Raw genomic sequence first — 12,305 nt, forward strand, 5'->3', positions numbered from 1 at the left:
AGCCAAAAAAAAACCAATTATAGGTTCGTCCCACACACATTTCACGCCTTGATTTAATCTTTGCGTTCCAAATAATTACTTTTTTTTTTTTTAATGTAAACTAATTATTAGGTGTAAAACGATGTGTGCCTCAGAGCTGTTGGTGTTAACGCTTCAATCCGAAACAATAGAAGTGGTGGACTTTTTCGACGTTTAGCCAAAAGCACAATATATTTTAATGTTGAATGTTCAAGTACATAGCTTCAGAGTGAACATAACTTCTCGCAGCTTAGTATCGAAGCCAGTGAATGAACTGTATCAGATAAAGTTCTGAAACTCTTCACTAGGTACTTGCCCAAGGCTACAAGCCTAAATGATTCTAATAACATTCCAAAGCACAAAAACCATTCATCGGTTTCAGAGATTTGCGTGGCTAAAGACAAAATTTACATTAAAATTGGCAATTTTTTGAATTATTAAAAACAAAATTTCAATTATTTAAAGAGAAAACGAGTGTCCTATTTTTAATAGATCGCCCTGTGTATAGCCAACTTTTAGTATAGGCACCTTATCTGGCACGGTAAATTTTCTGAACATAAAAATCTACTTTATATGTATAAAACAAGACTTAGAAGATCCATAGGTATGGATCACGTTTTTATTTGTTATTTAATGGGAACATATGCTTTTAATTCCATTAATATGTAGACAAATAATAAAAATTTAAAAAAATGTTACCGTTTGAATTTTGAATTTACAACAATCTGTTCGTTCGCTATGACTTTGCACTGATGATATTACATTCCCCCTTGTAACAGCTGTCATATATTATCTTCGGTTTCCCAAATTCCAGTAGCCTATTACATTCACGCCAATAACCATAGACAATGAATTGTTTTGGGATAATGATAGACAAGCGGTTCTTAACTACCTATTCAAACACACAGCGGCGGTGTTATCGACAGGGGTCGACATTATTGTTTAACGGGAAACTGTTGTACAATCCCAACGATTATCGATTTTAACCATGTCGTGGCAAACGAACGGATGGATGCAAATTTCAAAACTCAAAAGCTATCATTTTTTGGATTATTTTGGCCATGGTCGTACAAAATGTTTTTGTCGTTACCTCTTTTTTTTTGTTATAGTATCTTCAACCGTCAAAAAAATAAAAAAAGTTTCTAATCAGTTTCTTATGTAAAATAATCTCAGCTTCGTGAAAAAAATATAAATCTGATAAAAATATTCTGAATTTATAATGCAAAAGTTGTTTTTTTCGTGTTGACCAAAATTTGAGAATTTTTCCAATAGTTTTTTCGGGAAACTGAGAAAATTTGACATACAATTTGAAATAGGTAAAAATGCATAGAAAAGTCAAAAAAACGACCACAATATTTAAAATAGTTGATAAAAAACTATTTTACAGACAAGTAGCGGAAAATATTTATATTTACCAAGAAATTATCCGATTAGAAGTTCATATCTATTTTATGTAGGTACCTTATAAAAAAATATAAATTTGCACTATTTCTTTTTCCCCGAAAGCGCTTTTACATTGTAATCAAATTTGTAACGATGTCGATTCCGTTTTTATGTCCCGCGAAAGTTTGAGAACGAAAGCTTTATGTTTTTATTTTCAAATTAAAACCCATCATTACACGTGTAATAATGGCTCATTATTATGTTTTATTATCTAAAAATTTTAAACTCGAAATACTTATTTTATGTTCCAATATTGTAGGTAAAATGTTTTTTTCTGTTCTCCATTTCTTTTTTGGTTGTTTCAGGTATAAATATTTTCTGCAATTTAACGGCTCGTCCCGTAAAGTGTTAATAAATAAAAATGAATCCGTCATCCATCAGATGGGTCAGTACAATACAGGAACGGGGGGGTATACAACACCACAGCAATGACTATAGAGTAAACAAATCGGGTGATAGCTCGCCATAGGAAGTACCCAACTTTTCCGGAAGCCACCGGGGACGCGGCCGGCAGGCCGAAGGCGCGCGCGACCGGTCGCCACCGCCGTCGGGTCCCGCCTCGCGCGCCAGTCGCTTCGCCGTCACGTTGCTCGCCGGTCGCGCCTTGGTCTCACGGCCGCCAACAGCCGCCACTCGCGCTCTCGTCGCGCGCACGCCGGTACGACTCGGAACGCGGTTTTTTTTTTCGTACACTCTACGGATTTGGAATTTTCAAAAAATTCAAAAAACCTTTCCTCCCCCCCCACCCCTATTCGTACGCTTTGAAAAAAAAAAACAATTTTTTCGGATTCGACCGCTTGCCTTGCCGTTCGTCGTCCGCGCTTTCGGCCGTCATGTACGACGTCGGTTGAGCTCCGTCGTCGGTCTGGAGCTTTGGAAAAAAATCTGATCCAAAAACATTATACTTTGAGTGGTTTTTTTTTTTGAAAATTAAAATTTTCGGGTAGTGTCGCGAGTGCCCCCTCCCCCTCCCCCATTACCGGCGGCCAAATCCGGTGCAACGCGCAAAAAAAAACAACAACAATGCCACTTCTTCGCACCTCGGGATTACTTCTGTTCCTGTTGCTGCTGCTGACGTCCTGGCCGAGACATCCCCTTCCGGTTTCGGGTCAAGGTAAGAGAACAGCCTATACTATCACCGGCTATGACATAATTTGTCACACACCCCTCTCTGGGATCTAACAGACCAGATCTAACAGACATCATCGCACACACCAATAGCCCGGAGGCCTCGTTTAAACAAATTTTTAAAAAAACAGCGTGTAGCAATATTAATATCGCACTCACACGGCGCGGTGTAATGTGTATTTTATATTAAAATATTATATGTACATTATACATATAATCTAAAAAGGGGTTGGGGCTAGTCTTTGGCCGTTAACCTGTCAATTCGGTCACGTCGTCGTTTAAAAAGTCACGCGATATTTTGTTCGCTTATAATATTTTATATTCATTTTTTTCCCCCACTTTCCGTACTATAATATTTTCCCTTTTGTTTTTCGCCATTATAAATATTAGCAGTAGCAGCGACAACAACAACAGCGGCGGCAATAGCAATTTTATTATTATTATTATTATTATTTACACAACACCGCCGTTAATGGACGAACCGTCCGACCGGGTGTACCTACCGCTTTTTGGCGCTTTTTTTTTCCATCCATCTGTAAAAACCCCCCCCCCCGCCATATCCATTCTCCCCCGGGCAATCTCTTTGTGATAATTTCCACAAAATTACCGCACAACCGCAACAATACCCATAAGGTTAGGTCAGGCCGGTTGGGTTCGGTCAGGTTAGGTCAGGGCCAGTTGGGTTCGGTTAGGTTTGGTCAGGTTCGGTTAGGTTAGGTCAGGTTCGGTTAGGTTTGGTTAGGTTTGGTCAGGTTCGGTTTGGTTTGGTCAGGTTCGGTTAGGTTTAGTCAGGTTTGGTTAGGTTAGGTTAGGTTAGGTTTGCCGAAAAGTGGACGCTACACCCGATATTTATAGCGTGGAGTGTTAAGTATAAGACAATTTAAATTTTAAGGTCCAACTGTGATGTGTAATATAATTGTAGTGAATAATTTATAGTTTCGGACTACCCTGGACAGCCCTTTGAGTGATTTTAAGACAAAAATACCCGTTGGAAAAATAAAACAAGATAACAATATGTATGTCTTCGACGGCACAACCGGCTATTAATTTTCTGTTATTCCGAACGGTGCGGACGACGCGTCGTGTACAAGTCAATAGTATATTTCAGACTTATGTGACTTTTTAGGAGTGTGTTGTTCCTCGCATTGTTTTTTTTAAAACAAGATACTTTTTAATGGTAAAACAGCTTGTTCGCAATCAAACACCGCACCGGTCTAGTCGGAAAACCTTTTGCCGTTTTCCGCCACCCGACTTGACCAAGTCGACGATCAACAGCAACGACTCGGTACAACAATTATTACTACCATCGTGCACACCGATTTGATGGCTTTTTTTTTATTAACACTATAATATTATTACTACGGATTCGTCATGTTATTATTATTTAAACGGTTCACAGTGCGCGGCAAACTACGTGTTGCTCTATCGTTGAACAAACACACGCTTAGACCGCCGGCAACACGTTGTCACGGTGTATACATATAGGTACATATATAAATTTATACACACATACAGCTCGGTGTATAGTTTCGTGTCGCCTTACACACAATAGTACAACACATAATAGAACATTTTTTTACTCTATAATATAATATATATATATATATTAAACACCACCCCCGCACCTCCCCTTCGCAAGTGTTAGCCCGATAGTCGTGTGTGTGTGTGTGTGTACATTGATTGAATACAGATATAGGTACCGGGGGGACCCTCCCCCCCCCGTTTAGATTTATGTTATTTACCCGCGAATCGGTGTGTATACTCTCAATAGTATAAAATGTAATGATAATAGTATAGTTTTTTTTTTGTACACATCTAGGCAACGCTACTATCCGGGTTAAATGATTTTTTTAAGTAATGATATTATGAGTTTTCGACGGAGCTTTAGTGTGCCGTTCAAAAACGTCCTCCCGAAAATAATCCACATCTAGTCGCACCCAAACGAATAATTTTTTTTACTCACAACATAGTGGAGTTGTTGAACCGCTTCATATTAATACCTATGTAATGTACAAAGTTATTGTCTCTCTCTATCTCTCTCTCTCTCTCTCTCTGTCTGCCTTGTTCACTCGCTCACTCGCTATAGATTCACAATATTTGCACGCCATTGCCCTATTTATCGTCACGTTAGTACAGCGTTTATAGTCGATTTCGATTAACCGCGTTTTGTGTTTATTATTATTATTATTATACTTAGGTACATACCGACAGCGAGACTGTGTTGTGGTGTGCACACGAGGCCGAACAGATTTTGCCGATAAAAACGTTCAATGGCCGGCAAAACTGTCGGCCTGCGGTGTGTGTGTTGAGATAATCGTGTCTTGATTGATGTTTAAGCTGTTGTACAACTCAATTATTAGAAAAAAATATATAACCAAATAAATAGGTAGGTATTAGAACAGAAAGTTGGACGAGGGAAAAAATGGAGAAAAAGAAAGGAAGACGTTGCTGTTTATCAGATCGAAATCGATTATGCAAAAAGCATAGTATCAGTAGGTACAAATAAAAAAACTAAAGAAATTCACTGGAAAACGCCTTTTAAAAATTAGTAATTTATTAGGACGAAATTGTAATGCGTTTTTTTACTAACCGCATTAAAAAAATAGCCTACTAACATATCATGGCCATGTTTTATTTGTTTTTTTTTGATAAATAAATTGAAAAAAAAAAATGATTTCAAAGTAAATACAGATTTCATAACGTCTTGACCCTAAATTAATCCTAATCCCATGATTAGTATGTTTTAAATTGCAATGGAAAACTGTTGATAATGCATATTTACATTTACTTTTACTTACTTGTCTACATTCAATGATGTATGTAGGTAACTACATCAGGACTAAAGTTGCACTATTAATGTTTACATTATTCAGAATTCTGATTAACCCGTTTAGGTCATTTCGAGTCTCGCTCTTCATAATTTAAAAAAAAAATCACCAATCAAACCAGCTTGAAATTGTTTCAACCCGATTTTAAATAATCTGTAAAAATATTAGCTAAAATAAAAAAAAAACTATTCAAAAGTCAAAACCTAGTGGTGAAAAAAATACCTACTTTGTCTTAAGAATATTCTTTATACACTTTTGAACTAATTCGACTGTTTTTAAAGAAAATTCTTAAAGCGTCTTGATTTTTAGTTAAAAAAACCATAGATATTTTTTTTTTTGCGTTATTCTTGAACAAAAAATGTGTTATTAAAAGATTTACAACTGTAAATAACTCTTCACTGGACTTTTACAAGCCAAGGTGATTCTAATAAGACCCTAAGGAACAAAATCCGTTTGTTGGTTTCATAGATCCGAACGGCTGAAGAATAATTTAGCAGCAACAAATGACAATTTTTTTTTATATTGTTACATACTTAAATAGCTTCTTTTTTTTTTAATTTCTTCAATTCAGCTTGGAACCAACTTTCTATCCATCATAGTTTATGACAAGACAAATATCTATCTTCTCGGTTTTTTTTTTAAATTATAATGAGGTACCTTGTCGTTTTTTCCTATTCACAACAAGCTCTTAAAGTTATCAACATCACTTTTTTTTTGTCTTTTCAATTACAATACTTACGTTATTTATTTTTCTTAAAAAATATATCTTATTCCAGGCCACGCGTCCGAGCTTAAATCAAAGCACAATGGCCGTTTGTGTGACGACCATATAATATAATAATAATAATAATAAAGGTGAGTCCTACCTATCCGGCTCCGGACTAAACAGCAGCTATACATTATCATGCAGACTTTTACGGTGGGTTCGGTAAAAATCAAATAAAACGGTTAAAAAAACCCCCCTGCTTTGTACTTTGACGGTAAAAAAAAAAAAAAAGGCAATTCGCTTATTAGTTAACGATTTATCGACGGCAACGTTCCACGAACGTGCTTCTGGTGCTTCTTATTTATCGACCGTTTAAAGTCTTAAAACACAACCGTTTAATACACCGTGTGTAATAACTAATAAAAATAATTGACAAGATAAAAAAAAAAAAAAAAAACCTAACCGACTTTATAATGTTATTGTGTATCTATATTATTATTACTACGTTGTTCGACGGCCGAGATAATTTACCGCAAGCGGGTTAATTAAGATTTTTGTCTTTTATTTATTTTAACGACCCGTTTGACTTTATGGCGGACCTAAAAAAAAAAAATCAAATTTTTTTTTTTTATTAGATAACGCGCAGTAAGTAACATCTCGTTAACGACGATAGTATAAAACATTTATTATTATTATTTATTATTATACATACATATATAATATTGTATAGGTACGACGACCCACGTCGTTTGACACCGAACCGTCTCCCCGTATAGGTTAACAACGGAAACGAGTTCTATTGTGACCTTTATTTTTTTTTTCCATATATATATTTCGTTATTGTTATTACATATTTTATTATTTTAAATTGAACTCATAAAAAAAAAACCGCCGTCCTGTCGCCGCCACTTGTGTTGAACCACTTAAATCACGTCGTCCGTTACTGACAAAACGTATCGGCTAATAACAGCTTGTCAGATATCAAACTACCGTCTTGTGGACGACACACGATCCTAAGTGTCTTGATCCTTCGGCGCCCGCCGTTGTAATACCGGTAATATAATATTATTATATTTACTACACGATTTTCGATTTCTCAAGATTTTCAAAAGGAATTTCTCTCGAGAACAGCCCAGAAATCCCTGGGGATAAACGGCGTGGTGGACCGTTACAGCGCAATAATAAAAAAAGAAACAAATTATGACAATTGTGTATAATTTATTTTTAAACATAATTTGAAATTCAAAGTCTCTTCGTGACGTTGTCTGGTTTTTGTTTGGATTGATACAAAACGGTTTTCCGGGCGAAATACAACGAATACCAACAGCCAACATGAAAGAGCCTCGACTGAGATATAATTCCTACGAGCGAAACGGTCGGATGGCTTATGGAATGTCGTCGAATCAAAGACCGTGGACAGTTAATTAAAATTTCTAAACAAATTTCCGAGCTCCCTCTCTGTAGACGCTACCGTCAAATTGTATTTGTTTTCAAACGTTTTCATTTCGAACGTTCAAAGTGTATTCGACGTTCTCCCTTTGTGTACAGTCAGCAAATTCAAGTACACCGAAATAAAATGTATAAACATTGACTTTATAAAGGACAACACGCTGATTTTCTCTTAAAAAGGTTCCTTATCCCGATGACTCGCTTTGCTCTTTAGAACTGGTAAAGGTTTTAGCACAGCGTTTTAGTGAAAGTGGGTACAATACAGGGTGATTCTTTTTATCGAGGGGCACGATCAATATCTCATTGTGTTTAATTAAAAATTTCATTTTGTTTTTAAAATGTAATGTGATTTCAATTTTCCACAAATTATTGTGTTTCTAGCCCCCTCCCAAACTAGTTTTTTCGAATCACCCTGTATACGAAAGAGTCGTTCCTCTAGGCGGTACAGGAACCAGCTGCTCTGAATAACTTGACTTGACAAATTAAATAACTTTTGTTCCAGTGAATATTTTTAAGATTTTAAAGGAGAGTAAATTCAAAGCTCCTCTTCGACAGGATCCGTGTCGAATTCAGGCTAAGAGAGCTGTTGGTCAGGTGTTAAAAATTCCTTTTTGATTTTTCAAAAGTTTTTTTTTTTTAACGCGTTCTTACGCGTACAAAGAAAAACTTGTTTATCGTTAAGCGTTCGGTTTTATCGTTCCAGTGTCGTTTTTTTGCCGGCTACGACGATATTTAATATGTTTTGTAATAAAAAAATAAAATGAATAATTATTACAAACAATCTGCCGACCACGACAATTCCGTTAATAAGGCAGTTAAACCTGTTGACCTGTGGGTCAGTTTTAATGACGAGCAATAAAATTATCGGCCAAACTTATGTGTTTACAAAAAAAAAAATAATAATAATAAAAAATAGCATAATACCGCGATGATATCGATCCGGGTACGGCACGAATTAAGCAGAATATTATTATTGTTAAACTTTTACTACCCTTCTGGCGGATTGTCGCTTGTATACACACACGATGTGTATTATAAAAGGTAGGTAAGTCTGATATCGGCTTGGTAAATCTCGAGCCACCACGTTACTAATATATATCCAATAAAAGTCAACGCCCTAAAAGTGACCGAACGCTCGTTTTCAACAGCTACAAACCCATTTAAATTCTTTTACCGAAAAAATTGTCATCCCTATCCATTCTCATTAGCGTTCCCTTTAAATTAATAAAAAAAATATTACTTATAATTAATCAGATTTATCTGAGAAAATCGAATAAATGTCCACGAAAATGTTTAAACGCTAATTTAATAATAAAAGTGCGCACAAAAGTATTTTTTTTTTTAAGTTTAGATGATCTTATTAAAAAAAACGTATAAAGTTAATGTCATTAATCTTGACCTAAGGTATTTATAAAAAAAAAAAAATTCACAAGAGCTGATACACTTTTCTGGGCAACTGATCAGGTTAAAAAAAAAATTCAAAGTTTGAGATTTTATCCGTATATTCTTTTAGGTACTAAAGCAACACCTGCTACTATTGGAAACTAAACTATAATACATATGTTGAATTTTAAGACTTTTCTAGGAACTGCAAAATTCTCCTGTTTGATCGAATCGCTTGTGATATTAGTATAGCTGTTATTAACCGAGCCCTTCCTTTGGCTGTGCAAATTTTAGATTCTCCTTTACTTTGAAAATCAAGAAAAACGCCAAAATATTTACACAATATATTTAAATTCGAAGCTACGGCGCTCTATAATTTGTCAAAATAGTCAAATAAGTTCCAAATTCGTGTGGAAAATTCTGGAGATAAACATTTTTGTAACTTGTTTATTGTTCATAAGACTTTATACCCCCAGATGTGGCCTATAGTTTTTTATTTTTCCTCTTTTCCCCCACGTACCTAGTGTCTAGGACTTAGGTCAGAAACATGTACCAACGCTTAGTCAAACTTTTTTTTTGTTAAATAGAAAAACAAAATGGGAAAATTTACTACTCTACATATTTCTAGGTTGCTATGTGTAAATTTATTATACACAGACAATCAACCCCAATCGTGTCCACCCTTATATTAAAAATAACATAATTTAAATTACACTATAATATAGCTTTTAAAATCCGGTCCTATCCGGTATTTTTTAACATAATATATTCTATTCAATTGGCATAATGTTCTGATTCCCGAAGGCCTAATACTGTGCCGGTTTTTTTTTTATATAATATATTTTTTAACTGTTTTTTTTTTTTGGCGACAATGTAGTGTTCTAGCAACGTGTGTACATCTCGCGCATACCTATACCTGATTAGTTGTATCTGACAGTGGCAGTGGTTATCGATGCGTTCATCTGAAGATTATGATAATATTATTGTGAATTACTTTGCAGTTTGCCATCTGCTTCTGCGCACATACATACACACACACACAAGTCGTCGAAACGAGCCGTTAGTTATCCAACAAAATAGTAAAATAAAAAAATATATATATTATATTGTAAACTCAACCATGCCCACCTGTTATGGAACGGTATAAATTTTATTTTTTTTAGTTTTGAGAGGAGGGCGAGGAGGGAAAAAACCACTATGATCACATAATTACTGCGTTAATTTAAAACGACGTGGAAAATTGTTTGGGTTTTATGTTTACACTTGCAATATAATATTATTGTATATTTTTTATTAGCCTCGACCTTGGTGCCGGGCGAAATATTTGGCGTCGAGTAGCTGATGTTATTGTGTTCGACGAGAATTCTTTTATTATTATATAAAAGTTTTTTTATTTCCGACGGAGAACCGTTGTAAACAACATGATAATACAGCCAAAATATAATAAATTATATCCTAATAAAAAATATGCGAATGAAAACTCAATTAAAGCTCGGCACAACACACACATACTCGATAGACAATTATTATTAAATTAATCGGCGAAACAATTGTAAATATTGAAAAACATAAAAAAAAGGAATATACCAACTCGTTAATTGCAGTTTTTTTTTTTTTGTTATTGGCCTGGGGGTCAAAATCGATTGAGAGCATCAGACACTTTCAGACCACATTTTTTAATACTAAAACATTTTAACGCTACAGAGCAGATAGGTTTTCATAGACTTTCGATCGGTTACAACAAACATTTGAACAATAGCTGTATAGTATTTTTGAGGGCCGTAAGTTTTCGGTAACAAAAAGTCACGGCTGTTTGAAAGTACACACAAAGTACGGGGGGGTTTCGCCGGTGGAATAATAATAGAAACCCATTTGGATCGTTTTGAAACCGGGCACATCGTCTGAACGGCTTCACGGATGTGACATACAAGTGGTTTTGTGCGCGCTAAACGTAAGTAAGGTTTTCGGGGTGGATTCACATATGTATTATATTTAGTCGACGGCGCTGAGGGAGTTCGACAAAACGTCTACCCGTGCAGAAAGCCCTCGAGAAAACCCGGGTTTTTTTAAAAAAGTTTTCCCATCTTTATCGGCAAAGACAATATTTACTTGGCCGCACCAAGAGATAGGTTATATATTAATAGGAGTAGTGCGATTCGGTTACTTCTCGGTACCCCGCGTGTGTGAACGTCCAGCACGAGTATAATCGGCCAGGACCATAATATTATTTCCCTCGGGGAAGCCAAGCACGTGGCTACACTTCAATTACACACACCGTTTACATCAACTTCGAGCGGAGTGTGTAAAACATCCATATTCTGGCACCTAACCCTAACCTCACTTATCTAAAGCGAATCTAATCTAAATAAAATAAAAGCATTTTTCGTTTGAATGTGTGTGGATCATTCACAACTATTATTCACCGCCGCCGCCGCACAACCCAACAACAAGTCGGGGGATAGAAGGTTACTGAACACAATGCCGCAGACGGTGAAAATCGAACAGCCTATCGTCTGGAAGGTGAACTTGTGATCTTCGTACAGGTCGGCCCAAGTCTCGTAATCCATATCATCGTCGCAGTCGTATTCCGGACACTCTTTGCCGCAAGCCATGTTTTACGCCAACTGCGAAATCCGTATAATTCCCACCGATTGAACAGCTGACAAAAAAAAAAAACCGCTCCAAACTGACAACGTTTGCATATTTGATTGTTGTTTGGTCGTGGACGACGATTGACCTTTCCAACAGGCCAGTACAATAATACAAAATGATTTAAAAATTAGACATAAAATGACTCGTACATATTTTTGGAACAAGGACTAAAATAAATGAACAAAAAAAAAATGACAAGCAATTGACCACAATTGGAATTTTATCAATTTTCTTCTGGGTAAAATAAAAAAAAACCAACTAAAAGCGCTGTTGAGATAAATTTTAAAAAGCATCGCTTGACATAGATTTCAAGCAATAATTGTTCAAACGTTCAGGACACTCTGGAGACCTACTTGGACGTTTTTAAGTTCAGACACTTTGAGAATATTATTGTTATAACTGATTATCGGACCACTGCGGCGACCTTCTAGAAGAAAATAGTGTACATTATGATAATATCACAAAATATACACAGACAATTGGGTTGTGTGGCGACGACTACTCCCCGTTGATTACACGTCCGCGGTATTGTGCAACGACAGCATCGCGCGTTTTGTCATCATTAATAAAGCCATTGTTGTCAAAAAGGGCGAGAAAACCAAAGTATATTTCACGTTTATATTAGACGGTCGGGGCGAGCGACTTGTTCCCCGAAGGGTGTCGAACGAGCCCGTCTTGGGTTGCTGCTGCTGTGCCTT

The 12,305-nt window shown here is 36.0% G+C and overlaps 1 protein-coding gene across 2 annotated transcripts in view; it reads left to right on the top strand.

Moving 5' to 3' along the window:
* The first annotated feature begins 2,076 nt into the window (after positions 1-2,076).
* The window catches only part of LOC126847734 (nephrin-like), a 333,468-nt gene continuing 323,239 nt past the window's right edge, over positions 2,077-12,305 (top strand). For both annotated transcript variants that reach the window (XM_050588115.1, XM_050588116.1), the window contains exon 1: positions 2,077-2,575. In XM_050588115.1, the coding sequence (XP_050444072.1) occupies positions 2,485-2,575 (91 nt within the window). In that variant the 5' untranslated portion in view covers positions 2,077-2,484. The remainder of the gene's footprint in view (positions 2,576-12,305) is intronic.

This window comes from Adelges cooleyi, unplaced genomic scaffold (assembly GCF_023614345.1).
Source record: "Adelges cooleyi isolate 19-005CV unplaced genomic scaffold, UGA_ACOO_1.1 ACOO_flye_CR_arks_rails_tigmint_CR_PRNA_118, whole genome shotgun sequence".
NCBI lineage: Eukaryota > Metazoa > Arthropoda > Insecta > Hemiptera > Adelgidae > Adelges > Adelges cooleyi.